Raw genomic sequence first — 15528 nt, forward strand, 5'->3', positions numbered from 1 at the left:
CATATTCCAGTTACAAGTTGTACAGAGAGACTTCAACTAAATACAGGCAAAAAAGGAAAACCCAAAAATCAACAATGTAGAATTGTAATGTTAATTCCAAGCACACCACTGAGGAAAAAGAGATAGATGCATTGAAAACCAAGGAAGAAATGTCAGCTATGCACATTAATGTTCACATGTAACTGCATCATTGTTAAATTGAGAGGCCTGCTAGTGGTCCAACAGAAAGTGATACAACAGTTTATTCTCAAGGAAGCCAGCTTAATACAATAAAGCATTATTTTTTATTTTTTTTTTGCATCTTTACTGTTACACGTTCATAACTTCACAGCCATTACATTGCGAGTAAAAAAACCATGTCTATGAGGCATATTTTTGTGCTACTACTACATAAATCCAAAAACTTGGAGTTTGAGTCTTCATGCGTAAGCCTGGTCCTCATGCCTTTCTTTTTCAAGTTGTCCTGAAGCAATCTTTTTGTGGTTGCTCCAGATACAAATATTACAGTAAGGCATCATAGAGTAGGTATCCAGATATCCAACTTTGTTAAATTTCAAAGGTTTCCTCGTTCACCTCTGCGTTGAAAACCCTCTTGCAGTATTTCCTTTTCAGTGTTTAGTCCAAAAATAAAGTCTTCAGGGAACGTCTCTGTTGCTATCTTTGCCAACTGGTCATCATAAGAACGCAATGTCCACAACTTCTCCAGTTCATAAATCTCGCGAGTTTCTGGGAGCATGAAATGCACTACAATGATTCCTATTTAAGAAGAATAAAAACACATATGATCAATATATATTTCTACCCCACTCGAAACCTATAAAATTCAACACTGAATTAAAAGCTTTTTCACTATTAATACAAAAGTAGCTACATTGCATCTTTTTTGCAAGATCCTCATTTCTGGGCAAATGTTAACATGGAGAGTTTAACAGCAATGCAAGTCTTAATTGTTCAGTGTTCACTGATGGAAATGAATCAAGCAAAATGACTCCGAACTCTTGGGCTGACACAGAAATGGGGAAAAACCCAACGCAGTTTACTTCACTTTGACTAGGCATCTTCAATTGTATTGATTCTCAGTCCGATACTAGTAGATACTAAAAAGTAGGATAATAGTGAATTAATCCAAATGGGAGGTGATTTTACAGTTTTTTTTGGTCACTCATATTATTTATTTATATACATGCATAGACATTCTATACATCTGAAAATCCAATGGATGCAGCAGAGGGCTCTCTTTCGACTTTTTGGATGCAAGAAAAAGTGCATAGGATATGGTGGGATGCAAACATTTGTCGTAATTGTGTTATATACACAGGGCGCTTGCCACAGATATATTTTAGAGATAATATGTTGGAAGGAGGCAATACAGTGAAATGAGCTGACCTTGTGCTGCGATATAAATATCGATCCATGCCTCATTAATGATTGTATTTTGAATTTTGATTGAATTGTATACTTTATAAATGTGGAACAGCAACCATTCAACTCAGTTCTACATACAGACCAGTGAGTAGCACAAGATTGTTTTGAAAGATTAATTTCAACGAATCCTTGAGCTTGTGCTATTTCTTATTATGCCAAATGAAAATGTTCAAGTAATAACATAAATGGTGTTAGGATAAAAGGTGTTTTCTTAGTCTATGGGCTCAATTTACAAACAAGTGTAACATAGATGTGCAAAAAAGGAATTTCGATTCAAATTCTATATCAGATAATCAAGAGAAGGGGAATTTTAGAAGTAAAGTGCACGTCCCATGGTACAATTTCCACCTTTTGAGGTTTTACAGTTTTAGGTGTGCGGGCATTCACAAATACTTTGTGTGTTCTCTCCACCCTGGAAACACTATTAAAAGTTGATTCTTGAAAAATAACCAATACAAATAAAATAATAGCAGTGGAAAGGAATCCACTGGCCCATCAACAACAGCACACAGTTTGACCAATCAATAAAAAGGCAGGGCTACTGGCTTTGCCAGTAGTCTGTGAGGGGTGTGAGAGTGCTGTTCGTGATATGTGGCTAGTAAATGGTATTTGACGGATGTGAATGCTCTGTGTCAGACTGCTACAGAGTGCTGGTGAAAGCGCAGGACTGCTAGTATGTGAGGTGTGTAAGGCTGCTTTGGACATTTTGTGACTGGTACTCGATGAGAGGAATGATACTGCTGTTGGCATTTAGGGTGTTTTGATTTTCCACCATAAGGCCGTTAATTGTTCTGGATGAAGCGATAGTGGGAGATACCCATTACACTTAAAAAGGGTGGGTCTTATTCTTCAAACAGTGATGCACCAATTGTTGCTAAGCGAAGTCTACTTTCTACACTTATAAGGCTTGACAGTCTGCTTTCCCTAATAAGGGCGTCCAAAGACTTTTAGCTGAGGGTAGTGAGAAAGACAATAATGACTCGGGGAGTCTATTAATTTACTGCTGAGAACTGCTATTCGGTGATCACGGCAAGTCAGCCTGTCCACCTCCACATCATTTAAACAACCAATTGTGTTTACTGGCCCCACTAACCACTAGTTCTACCACTCAATGGGCCTCCTTGGCCTCACATTACCAGCACTGTAATAGTTTCACACAACTGCTCTCCTTGTTTGACTCAGGTCACCAACTCGGACATCTGAACCACATCAACTCCCCTTTGTGTACTAACACAGTGCACATGGTCAGCCTGTGCAGTATTTGAGTTTGATCAGAGTAGGTAGTTAGCCATGATCACATTACTGCACGTTGAAATACGTGCACGCACCAAAGAGCGCCATACTCACGCACCAAATAATTCATTATACAACAGCATAAACTCAACCCGTCACTGTCACTACTCACTAGGGTGGATGGGTGACAGATCTGGTGGAACCTCACGGTCAAAATACGACAGAATGTGATACACATTGGGGATGAGGCAGAGATCACACCAAAGCAGCTTGGTCATTTGTTTTATTACTGCAAAAAGAATAACAAAACTAACTCCATACACTACAGCATTATTTCATTTATGCCTCTTTGTGCCAGGCCTGCTGCAGTTTGCAGTGCCAAAGAAGGAGGTGCTGGGGAGAAGACAGTAACTTTGACTCAATGGGCAATAACAGTGCACTTCAGTTGCAGTTCATGCGGGAAACGCAGGAACTGGTTCAGGGGATCTTATAGCTACAACAAGTTACTGGCCTCCAATTGTGCTCTGAGGCCACTTTACCAGCAGACCCAAGTGGGGCACAAAGTACACCACTTTACCACTGATCCTCAGGATAGAGAGACAATTCTTACTCTGGTGGTGTGGTTTAGCAATTCAGAACTCCACAAATAAACAATAACACCTAATACATCAAAATCCCTCAATGCTTTTACTTTTGAAAAGAGGAGGTGCTTTAATTTACACACAACTACAAAAAATACAAATAGACAATGAAAACCAGATTATTCTATTCTCATCTGAACTAGATATCTCTTTAAGAATGCCTCTCAGGATGAAATAATGTAAAGCCCCTTCCTATGGGGTTTGTCACAATGTAAAATCCCTCCTTATTGCATTTGTCACAGAATTCACAATGGGAAACCCCTTCCTATTGTATATGTCCGAGAAGTCATAACCTAAAACCTCTTCCTGTTTTATGTATCGAAAATTTCACAATTTAAAATCAGTCTGTAATGTATTTGTCATGCAAATAAACCATGTAAAGCCATTTCCTTAACTATTTGTCAAAGCGTCAACATAAACAATGTATCTATCAGTTATGAGCAATGGAACTACTTCATAAGCAGGCTAACAGCTAATGCTCAAACAAATGTCCACAAAAATAATTATCAAAGGGGTGGAATGAAAGCTCATCGTTTGTTCTGCTTTCTGATTTTTAGGGTCGAGCGCACAGGTGATCCGTCCCTGTTGTAATCTCTCTTTGGGCTTTTAACCACACCCATGTCACGGTTGTCACCTTCATTGGTTTGTGGGGTTTGCCTTTCAAAATCCGCTTGATTTCATTAGTGAAAGGCATGCATACGTCATGCCTCTTCCAGTGTTTAGCCCGCCCCACAGTACCGGTAAACTACTGAAAACGTACGAGGCTCCAGATTTTCAGCCTGGTTTCTGCACTACTTTATCTTTTGTATTTTCCACGCAGCGCATTCGCGCTGGGTTTTACATAGCGCGTCAGGCTTGTTTTTTTGCTTTCAATTTATGTGGCAAGAAAAGTCCAGTTAGGAGTTAACAACCCTAATATCTCTAACTTGAGCAAATGAAAGACCCGCTGCATTGCAAATGCTTGTTTTCTTCTGCAATTACATGAGCTCAAGCAAACCTCTAAAGCTGTGTCTGGCCAGAGCATACAAAAGGAGTGGAAAATGTCTACAGGGTGAGAATGGATAGGAAGCACCCTCAAGTGCCATCGAGTTATAAGAGAAGAGTTTCCTCCACAGAGAAAAACAGATGTGTGAAACATGTAAGTGTATATTTCAAGCTAACCTACATATGCATCAATAAAATACTATAAAAATTATTCCAGCTACCTCAGCTTTCAGGCACCAAGCTAGTATCTACTGTCATTCAAACGTCCAGGGTGTGGAATTTAATAAAATGTCCTCTTGTCCCTGGGACAGGTTGCTTCTTAGATCTACTTGTCCTGTGAAAACATCTACTTGTACCTTTGGTGCAAGGTAGTATGGCGACTAATTATGGCAGCAATCTCATTATGTAAGAGCTCTGATAATAGGCTCTCTGATTATGCCAGGGATACTACTATAGTAGGGTTTGAATGCTGACAATTTCAATCCCTAGGATAGCATTTTCCTTATTTTGCCACCTTTCCACAGATCTGGAGGAAGCAGTAAGCAACAGTTCCAGGGCTGGAATGCCTTTGAGTCTGCAAACCTACTAACTTGCATGTTTTAAGGATTTTTACCAGATTTTCGCTAATCTTTTCCCCTAATGAGAAAGGTTGGAAATTTACTCCTGACAATGGCAGAATAGAAGTCCTTCCAGGGTTGTGAAAAAAGTGGTTGGAGTTAAAGTGAACTTGTAAATGCTCAATAGATTTTCACATGACCAAATCTAAACATGCATATTTGCTTGTGTTAAAATACAGTTCACAAATATTTTCTAGGAATATAATTTCCTGGTCAACTTCTGTAAGTTCTTGTGAATTAATGAAAGCCACTAATTCAAAGACATATCCCATGGGTGCACTTCTGTGACTATTTAAAAATTGGGCTCGTAATTAGGTCTGGCATTAAGAAAGACATTTTGTTTTATTAAACTTCCATTTCTCTCTCTATCGGCTGGCTTTACTGTGAGTGATCGCATTCTGCTCTTCCACAAGGAGTATATTGGCACACAAAGTAGTTTTGTTCAGTGCGAGGAACTACTGTGGCAATCAGTGGTGTAACAAAACTGGATGGGGGGGCCCCCTGCAGAGAACATGGAGGCCCCTTCCCCCCCCCCTCCCGATCCAGACTCACTCAGGAAATATCTTGTAACACAGAAATGTTAAGCCTTAGATATTTAAAGCAAAAACAATAAGGTGATGGATGGAATGTTTGAATTCATCTCAGCCACTGGCAATCCCACAGCCGCATCCCAGTCCATCTTTTTTTGCCCAACACAGCACTTCAATTTGGACTCCGCCATATGCAAATCAGTCTCGACCCTGCTATGACTAGCAACAGTCCAGCCCGAACTGTCAGGCCAGGTCCTCCCTGGACAGGAAACAAGCATTCTGGGACTGGTTGAGGGGTATCACACCCCTCATCAGCCAGGCTAGCTTGCATCCAGTGGCACAGTGAGCCCAGGACCCATGTCTGGGCATATCCCACACACTAAGGGCGGCAAATGCAAAAAAAAAAAAAAAAAAACAAGGTGACGGATGGAATGCTTGAATTAATTTCAGCCACTGGCAATCGCTCGGGTCACATCCTAATCCATCATGCTCTTGCCCATCATGCCACCCCAGTCTTTTTGCATTAGATATTTAAAGGCTTTGCCAGTAGTGCCAGATGAGATCACAAACTGACAGGACATGATGCGTTCAGTGATTAACTTACTGTGATGTCACCTTGAGTACACCCCAGCCTCTTCTATTGGTAATTTCTCACACTGCCACATATTCTGCGTTGTCAGCCCTGACCATGTGGACAGAGGAGTAAGAGAGGGCATGGGGTTTAAAATTGGGAAAGGGTTCGATGTTAGGGTTATGTCTGCAGACATTTTGAGAGAGTGACTACTGCTGCCTCACCAACTCAATAACTGTAGGCGACTGTATGTGATATCAATAAACTGAAACAAATAAAAGGTTTTTAATCCAAAAGTCAAAGCAGCCAAATGGGAACCAGATTTTAAGTGAATTCTAACGCTGTGTGCTATTCTAAGACACCCTGGTTAAATTTTTACTTCAGTGCACATTTTTGTCAGGAATCATGATTTTAAATTCTCAGAAATGTAATCTTATAAATAGCTCATCCCAAGTTTGATTATGAGAGGCTCCAACAGCAGGATCTCAATGAGAAAATATATTTTCATTTTTGCAATATGGTCTGTTTATCTACACACTTAATCAAATATAATTTGTTGTTGGGATCCAGAAAGAACAGGTTAGTGTGGAATCATTTGCATAAGAACCACCTATAAACAATTCTTTATTAAACTTGAGTTAACACAGGACTTTTTCAACAAAACACAATTTGCTATTTCTTTTTCTACCCACTGGAATGCCCATTGGTCTGTTTTGTGAACATTGATAGTTTCCAGGACCACTAATACAACCCTTTTCAACCTTTGAAAATTGTTTAATTCATTGCTTTCATTTTAACTGGTGCATCTAAACCGAAAAATTACAACCCGTGAGTTTGCACAATATTTTATTGCAGCAGTTACAAAGAGCTTCATACCTCTGTCAAGGCTGCAAAGAGATGTAATTGAATCTGATAACTGGAAAGCATGTTTTATGTGCACAGTCAGAAGATTTGTGGTTTGTAGTGTGGTCTTTGTGAGAAGTTATAGATCTAGTTAGTATAGGAGCATTGGAGACATCTCCCAGCCATATCACTGCCAATCTGTATTTATGCTAAGTGTGAGGTGGCTAGTATAGGGGTGAAAATAGGTGGTTGCCGGGCTAACAGGTATATGCAATTTTCCTACAAATGACCTATTTCAAAGCTAGATTTTTACTTCACTCTGAAATTAAAGATGGCTGATGCTTTTTAAATTAGGAAGTGAATTACAGGGCTAAGCTGTCTGGAAAGAGATCGACTTCATGCCAGTCTGACACTTTCTAAAGAAAAGGAGCGAAAGCATGGCCAATTTAGATCAGTGCATCCTAGTTTGGCAGCAGTTGCAAAGTTTACAACAAAGGAAGAGTGGCCTGGTCTCAGGGACTGCTTTATGTGTGATGCACAGTTTTAAAAGTTGTATTTATAGTGACAGAAAGCCACTATAATAATTTAAGGCCCTGGTCAGGTAGGGTAGGGTAAGAGTTGCCTAGCTTCTGTGTTATGGTTCTTATGGAATAAAGTACGACTGGCTCTGTGGTAAAGACCACTGGAATAGTGTAGACACACACGCACCAAGGGCTGCACTCTCTGAGTGAAACCTAGGTGAGATAAGATGCAAATTGGGGATCACACGACATACAATGTTTCTTTGGTAACCCGACTTACTTGTGCTAGAAACGAGAGGTTGGAGCATAAAATAATTCACAAATTCCTCATTTGTGTGGATAGAATTCTTGCAGCCAAATGGTGCCTCTAATGATGCCTGATGTCTGTTTGAGGATCGACATGTCACAGAGGATTAGGGCGATCGTACTATTTTGTGGCACTCCGGCTAAGCAGGAGAAAAGAGCAGATGAGACGTTTAGAAGGGTAAAGATTTGTGATCGGTCTGAAGTAGGAGAAAGCCCCGCCAATAAAAGTATCATGCATTTCTATGTTATTTAGTCTCTATAACAATGTAGGCTGATGCAGTGTTAAAAGGTGCAGAGTTTTCAATGTACCTAGGTCCATGCGTGCACAGATCATACAGAGGGGGAGTTTTACTTTGCATTCTGCGACTTTTAGTCCTGTAAATCTATCCAATTATGAGCAAGGTTTCTGCTTTGCATTCTGGGATCGGTGGTGGATGAACTACTCGGGTGGATCCGAGGAGCAGTCCAGCAGCAATATCAACACTAGTTTTGAGCTCATCTAAGGTGATACTCAAGGAAGCTAATATTCCACAAAGAAGACATAATCCAGTTTCGTAATCAGAAACACAACCTTTCACTTTGCCGAAATTTGGTAGAAAGCTGATCTTTTCAACAATTAGCTAAAATATGACATTGCATATTGTTTGACAATTGGATGGGTCTAACAGGCCACACACTTCTTTCTTCAGAATAGATTTGATATGGGAGGCCTTGAGGTCATTCAGAAAGACAACCATTACCAGGATGTGGCTGTGATAGCTTTGACTAAGATGGTAGGAGAGTTTTGTATATTTTTCAACATCTATCAGGATCCCACCTCGACCTGTTTTGACATAGAGACTAATTTGCGAAGGCTAAGTTAAAAAGAAAAAACACTCAAAACTTCACTTCTGTAGGATTACTACCAGGACTGAGATAAATTTTCTAACTTTTGAAGGACTCATATTGGTTATAGAAATCCAGCATAGCGTAGATTTATCTGTTTTATACAGTGCTCCAGGACAGTGAAGTATCATGGCACCTTAATGTAACTCTCCATACATTAAATTACATCAGAGGCCAAATGAACCAGAGTGAAATACCATGGGGAAAAAATTACATTAAACTGTATCAAAAACATTTTTGACCAGACTGAAAAACTGGAAGGAAATTATAAAACAATGGTAGAAAAGTATCATGGTCTGTTTTTTTGGTGGAATAGCATGCTCAGATTTTGTGACACCCAGTTCAGAAATCTTTCCGAGTAGACGTGTAGGATGGTAAACTCTTTAATTACCAATGTGTTTAGGGACAATTAAGTGTTCATTGCATACTTGGATATGGAGATGCTGTACAATCTATGAACAGATTTAGGTGTTTCATGTAAAAACTAAACAAGACAAAGGCAAAGGCTGGAATTGAGACAGCACAAGGCATTGCAGGTTTTCCTGAGGTGTGATTCCCAGTATTCACCACTGGTAAGAGGAAAGCCAATTCAGTATCTTGCTCTGAAAGGTCATGTGAGGCCCCTTTGTTCAATGAACCTACTATGATGAAACGTGTTAAAAGGCCTACAAACAGTCTCAAAGAACAAGATGGCAAGTGTCTCCTTGGTCCAAGATGCACTGTAAATCAATCAGTGTATTCAGAATGTTTCTGAAACCAAAGCAGAAAGTGGCCCACTCCTAAGAAAAAGTCAGGACATTGTGGCAAGGGCGTTTACCTCCAGCACCCAGCCCTATGGAGTTAACTGGATGTCTAACAATCACTTAGGAGGTCTTAATCATGTTAACACACAAACAACTTTTCCAAAAGTTCTTTTTTTTCAAATTATTTCAGTTTCATTACAGTCATTTTCTCGTTTTTTATGTGATGGGACTCAGGTGGAAGCAGTTGGAGACTAAGCAGCCTTGAGAAAAGGAATGGTCCCGAAACTTGTGTAGGCTGTTTAAAAAAATAAGAAAAGGCTGCTCAAACTCCAGTTGCTTCCACCTGACTCATCACGTAAGCTTACACCCGCCACATTCCAGGATGGCATGGCCGCATTCTCTTCAAATTATATAATTTTATGAAAGTACTGCAATACCATCCTGGAATGCGGAGGGTTCACGCTTCACATAAGCGTACACCCTCCACATTCCATGAGAGCATTGCAGCATTCGCTTAACATTTTATAATTTAGGAGAATGCAGCAATGCCCTCATGGAATGTGGAGGGTGTAAGCTTATGTGATGGGAGATAGGTGTAAGCAGGTGGAGACTGAGCAGCCTTGTTAAAGGGGATGGCTCCAAAACATTTTTTGGATATATATGCTCTCAACAAGCATTGGCAAAGCCAACAGGTCTCACCTTTGGACCTTGTAACTGCATAGCCATGTAGGACATTACCTTGGGTGCTGTGCCTTCAGGGACTGAAGAGCTTTACAATAAAGAACTCTAAAAGTATGCTTGCAAATGCAATTTTTTTCCTAAACGAAAGGCAGTGTTTTGAAAACAATGCAATCCGTGTACATGATGGGGCAAAATAGTGAAAAATAAAAAATTGCAGCACACTTGCAAGAAAGGTTCGTGTTTTGTACGTAACAATCTTTTAAGAGTCTGTTTTGGGTGGAGTAGAGTCATGAAGAAAAAGGTCATGAAGGTTGGGGGAAATAATTAAAACAGATAAAAAAAATGATCAAAGTGAAAAATAAAAAGAATGTATGGATGGGTTCAAGCAAGAAGGAAACATTGAAAGGAGAATCAAAAGAAACTGAAAATCGTGTACATAAGTGTATGCTTAAAAGAACAACAAATGCTTTCACTTTGCCCTTAAGGATTTCCTGGAATGTACAAGTAGTGTATCTGTAACAAAGTAATGCGTGAGATCAAGGTGTGGAATCTGCAGAAGGATATTGTGAATTATGTTTAGATATGGGAAGGCACACACTCGAGCTTGACAGCCTAAAACAAATAAAGCCAACAAAAAAAGCAAGAATATGTGATTTACAAACCACAAAGCCAAGGGCAAGCAGCAAGTGGAATGCATTCCTAGGTCAGTTTTCTGAATGCCCCCAAAGTGTCTTTACTGCAACCTAAAAAATGGTCTCTGTGCTTTATTACTTTTAAGTCATTGAGTGTGAGAAGGGTGGGCTTAATTGCCTCAGAAAATAAACCCCAGATCCCACAACAAACAGGCAGCAGTCCAGCTGCACTAGCACTCACCCTGGCGGCAAACATGCCAGAGTGAACTAGGCCCTGTTTTCAAAAGAATTAGCATGGTCGGTAATTAAGTGTCAATATACACTACATTCTTTTGACTATCTACGTTCTGCAATTGCAGTTGTTACTCACACACAGCTCCACAACAAATACCATTTGGTATTCAGTGCTTTGCCAATATGTGGCGTTTTTGGCAAAAAGGGGACATGACCACGTCAACTGTAAGCCCTGTGGTATAAAATGTCCACACAAAAAAAAAAGCAACTCACTGACGTTTAACTGAACTCAACTTACATTTTAAGCTATTCTACACTGCACTTACTACTTGGAGTCATGGTTGGCTAAGGGAATAAGGCACTTTGACCAAGAACACAGAGTCGGTCAATTCATGTACTCAGTTTAAAAATGTCACCTCGGTCACAAATGTTTTCTATGTCTGACATTTGTACCTTGAAGGGACTAAAAGGCAATTCTCAGCACTATATAAACACATCAAAAAGAAATATGCACCATACTTTGCTGGACTAAAGGCTTTTAGAGACCATCACCTCTTCTTCATTAATCTCAGGTCATGACAGATGTTTACATTTGCAAGCTTCTTTTGTGGATATCGTTCGGAACATGGTAAAGGAAAATGCACATGCAGTTTAAGAATGCTGTTCGGACTTAAACAATGACAAGTATAACGATACAGCAATCCGCTGAATTAACATGGCTAAGGTAAGAGTAATTTTATAGCACTTACTAACACTGTCGAAGCACTAAGACACTTAGTACTGGTTGACAGTGCACATAGTGACTTTGGGATAAAACAAAGATATCTGTTGCACTGTAAAAACTTGTGCATTGTGCCACCAGGAGTGAGAAACAGCACCCAAGCCCAGACCAAAGGCCACCATTGAACCACAATGTCCCTGCCACCCCGTCTGGAACCAGAACACCACAAACACACAATCTTTTACTCAAAATCGCCATCACATCTCTCATGAAAGGAAGGGGCGGAATGCAAATTAAAGGGAATAATGTCATTTTTTTCAGCCACTGGGCATCAATAGCCCTTTGAAAATGTACAACATTTTTTTTTCTTTTCAACTAGCCTCATCCAGTTTGATTATTCATACTTGTACTTCTGCTTGAATTAAAATAGAAGTGCTGAAAGGTCGCTCGACAACAATATTTGAATTGGCGATGAATTCTCACCTGCCTTTGCATTCATTTACTTTTCAAATGAATAGAAAATAAGTTAAGCGCGTGCACACATACAAATTCACACAGCAGTCCTTCCCTTTAGACACGGAAGAACATTTGGGTTTCCTGAAGCGGAGCATGAGGAAAGCTCTGAGAGACAGGGAGAGGATAGTAAGGAGATCAGCAGCCAGACAAAGGAGCACTGAAGTCCGAGAAAGAGAAAGAGAGAGTGTGTGTATGTCTGTCTGTTTGTCTGCAGGCCTGTCTGCAGGCCCCCAGAAGCTATGGAGGAATAGGAGTGAGTGGAGCCACTGGGCATCGAGCAACAAGGGAGAAGAGGGCTGAGGAGCTTGGGAGAGCCCTTCCTGGAGTACTGTATGTCATGGACTGGCAAAGGTGAGGCTGCAATCTGACATTTGATATCCTCCGACTGCTCTGCAAATATGGTGAGATAAGAATGTTTTCCAGTCCTGTTTACAACAGCGCTGTAGCAAGTGAAAAGACAGGCGCTCCTAATGACAAACCCACCAAAAGGGAAGATTCTCTGCACAAGAGCAGGAAACTAAGAAAACAATAGTGCTGCAAAAGAACAGATAAGCATCAAAGTGGAAAGATACCTGTAGTTCAGCATTGCTCCATGAGAGGAAACAAATGACAAGGAGGGACAAAGAGCAAGGATTGACCACTAGCAAGCAAGCACTTTGGAAGGCCAACCCAAGTAACAAATAAAAAGCAATGGGCGGATGCAAGCCCACAAAGTGTATACAACATGGCTCTGTGGCTTGACCTAAAAATGAGAAAATGAAATTGGACTGCATGGATACTGAAAAAAATTGAATAAAGGACTGTGGATAAGAACATTTCGAAATTTCGAAAAGGGCAGTTTGTGTAATAACATATGCCACTAAAACCTCCCAAAGAACTGCCAAAACAGAAAATGGTTTGATATTCTGCCAAAAGAAGTTCTTCAGCTGTGATGCTTTCAGCTGGTTGGAATCATCTTTTTGAGGAATTAACAGTAATTGGAAGATGTTTTTTTAAGAAAATAGTGACTGCCAATTTTTTAAGTCTAGGAAAGTGCCTTCAGATATGAAGTACTGATAAGACCACATGTGGTGGATTACAAAAACAGACAAATTGCCTCGGATGACATTGGCTTGTAGAGAGTCAAGGTAGTGTTTTGTTTGTCGGAGCTGTTAAGCTGTTAACGCTGACAGAGTTAATCTTTGCTGAGGGATATGAAAGTGTCCCAGATAATTTCCGTCTTCTGTGGAGGAACTTCATTCTGAGAAGTCTGAAATGAATTTTTTTAACCAATGGCTCATGTCCTGGGATGAATTCCTTACATTTACCACTAAGGGAAAGACACTGGATTGCTCTCTGGGTTTACAACATTTTTCAATATACCAGAAGATAGTTTGGATACCATTGTGTGGTGTATTGATTTGATCTTGGATGAAGTTGGACTAAGCAGATAGAATAGAATGCTTGATGTTTTTTCTCAACTTCTTTAATTTTATGTACGTTTTGAACATTTAGGGTTTCAGACATTAATTATTTACATTCTTGATCATTCTTCGTAATTGGCAGATCAGTCCAGAATACCAAAAGTATTGTCATCTATTCTGTAACGTTTTCAGTAGTAATGGGGCAAATTAATTTACTGCAGTCACAATTCTGATGCTGTAGTTTTGGAATCAGACACTTATGGTTTGAAAGTTAAGATGGTTTATTTTAGGGCTAAAGAGGCCTTGTAGTGAGAATTTTTACATATTGCAGAGTCCATCTTTTGAAGGAAGAGTCATTGTTATTAGGAATATGTATTGTGATAGGAACAGGAAAGGAAGTTAATAGATGAGAATCATTTAGTACCCTTAGGTCAGTATAGAAGAGGTCAAATATCCCCCGTTGCTATAAGAGGGTTGAATAACATGTTTGAAGAAGGTGGCATTTTTGGAGAAGGTTGTCCCAAAACCTTTTCTGTGAAAACAAATAATTAAAAGCAACAAGGTGTAAGCCTCAATTAGTCAACTAAACCCCGCAGTAATACATTTTTGTGAAAGAAATTACCAAAATCTATGCACATCCAGTCATCCGTATCTTTTCCTTCAATCTGGACTTGTGGATCCTTCTTCTCCTTCAAATGCTTGTACTGAAATGTGAGCAGCAACATGTTAGATTTCCACTGAACCACAATAGGACTTACGAATTATGCATACCCACCATGAAGGGTATGAAAATTGTAACACCTTAAAGTCTTAGAAAAAAGATATATACATACAGTTGACACAGGTATGGAAATTCACGTTTTAGTGTTTGCTTTGGAAAGATTATTTAAAATGATAATGTTCATTTTTTATATATTTTTTTCTTTTTCAAAAATTCAAATCTATTCCAAGTTCTCAACAACGTAACATTACTGTGCTTAATGATATGCGTAAATTAGTATAAAAAATTTGTTGTTGCGCACTGGGTTCTATGTTACATAAGTTCATATAAAATTATAATTATAGAAGCCGTGACCAATTAGGAGTAAGAAGTGACAACTTACCACTTTCAAAGCATACTGAGCCATTGCTTGCAGATGTCTGGTTGACGAGGCACTTGCAATTACAAAATAATCTGTGTATCTCAGTTCCAAAGGCACTTTGATGACACATATGTCTTTTGCATTTTCTTGTCTTAGAAGAGACACAAGAACATCAATGTTAAACTTCGGGAGTAATGGACCTGCAATAAAAAGAGAAACAAATAAATAAAAGTTTATTTTCTGTTGTGAATAAAACCAACGAGGTTCAGAGGTTTCTAAGAATAGAATAGAATGAGTGTCCTGATCCTGTGATAAGACACAGGCTACAGGCTTTTGGGATAAGGTTATGTTTAAGTGTCATTATAAGTGGACAGGGTGGTTTCCAAATCAGTGAAGTTGTAAAGATCACCTAATACTATTACTTAGACCATTTATCATGCCCCTTGCCTAAGAAGCTTGGTACTTGGACTGAGATGGTCTCAGAGCCCCCACGAGTCTCCACGTTTAATTGAAGGAGCGGTCAAGTAATACATCTAAGAAGTGTAAGAGGAGACCATATACCCTTGCGCTCAGTTGTTAAAATCTCAAAAAAGATAGTGTAAGCAAGCTCAGGTAAATTGATAAAGGACTTAAAGGGCAAGTTACTTACCTTCGGTAACGCTTTTTCTGGTGGATAAGGTACTTACCTGTGGATACCTCACCTTTTGAATATCTCACTGCGCAGCACTGCACTCGACAGAAACTTTTCTATAGTTCTACATGTTGACGGGGATGTTATAAGTGAACGGCCCTGCAGGCGACGCCGTCCGACATAATTGGAGCCATAAGAAGTCCTCGCCGGTGTGCTGACGTCAGTTTCACCCACTTTTTTCCATGCCTTCAAGGCGAACGGGTGAACAGCAACATCACAAGCACAGCATGTGCGAACTCAAAGATTTATATACATTTATATACAAACCT

General features: G+C 39.6%; 1 protein-coding gene across 1 annotated transcript in view; it reads right to left on the bottom strand.

The window, feature by feature from the left end:
- Positions 1 to 224: 224 nt before the first annotated feature.
- MALSU1 (mitochondrial assembly of ribosomal large subunit 1) overlaps positions 225 to 15528 on the bottom strand; it is an 83113-nt gene continuing 67809 nt past the window's right edge. Inside the window, exons 2-4 of the mRNA XM_069211529.1 lie at positions 14590 to 14768; positions 14109 to 14190; positions 225 to 756 (exon numbers count right to left, since the gene is read on the bottom strand). Of these exons, the coding sequence (XP_069067630.1) occupies positions 554 to 756; positions 14109 to 14190; positions 14590 to 14768 (464 nt within the window). The 3' untranslated portion in view covers positions 225 to 553. The remainder of the gene's footprint in view (positions 757 to 14108; positions 14191 to 14589; positions 14769 to 15528) is intronic.

Source organism: Pleurodeles waltl, chromosome 10, assembly GCF_031143425.1.
Source record: "Pleurodeles waltl isolate 20211129_DDA chromosome 10, aPleWal1.hap1.20221129, whole genome shotgun sequence".
In the NCBI taxonomy this organism is placed as follows: Eukaryota; Metazoa; Chordata; class Amphibia; order Caudata; family Salamandridae; genus Pleurodeles; species Pleurodeles waltl.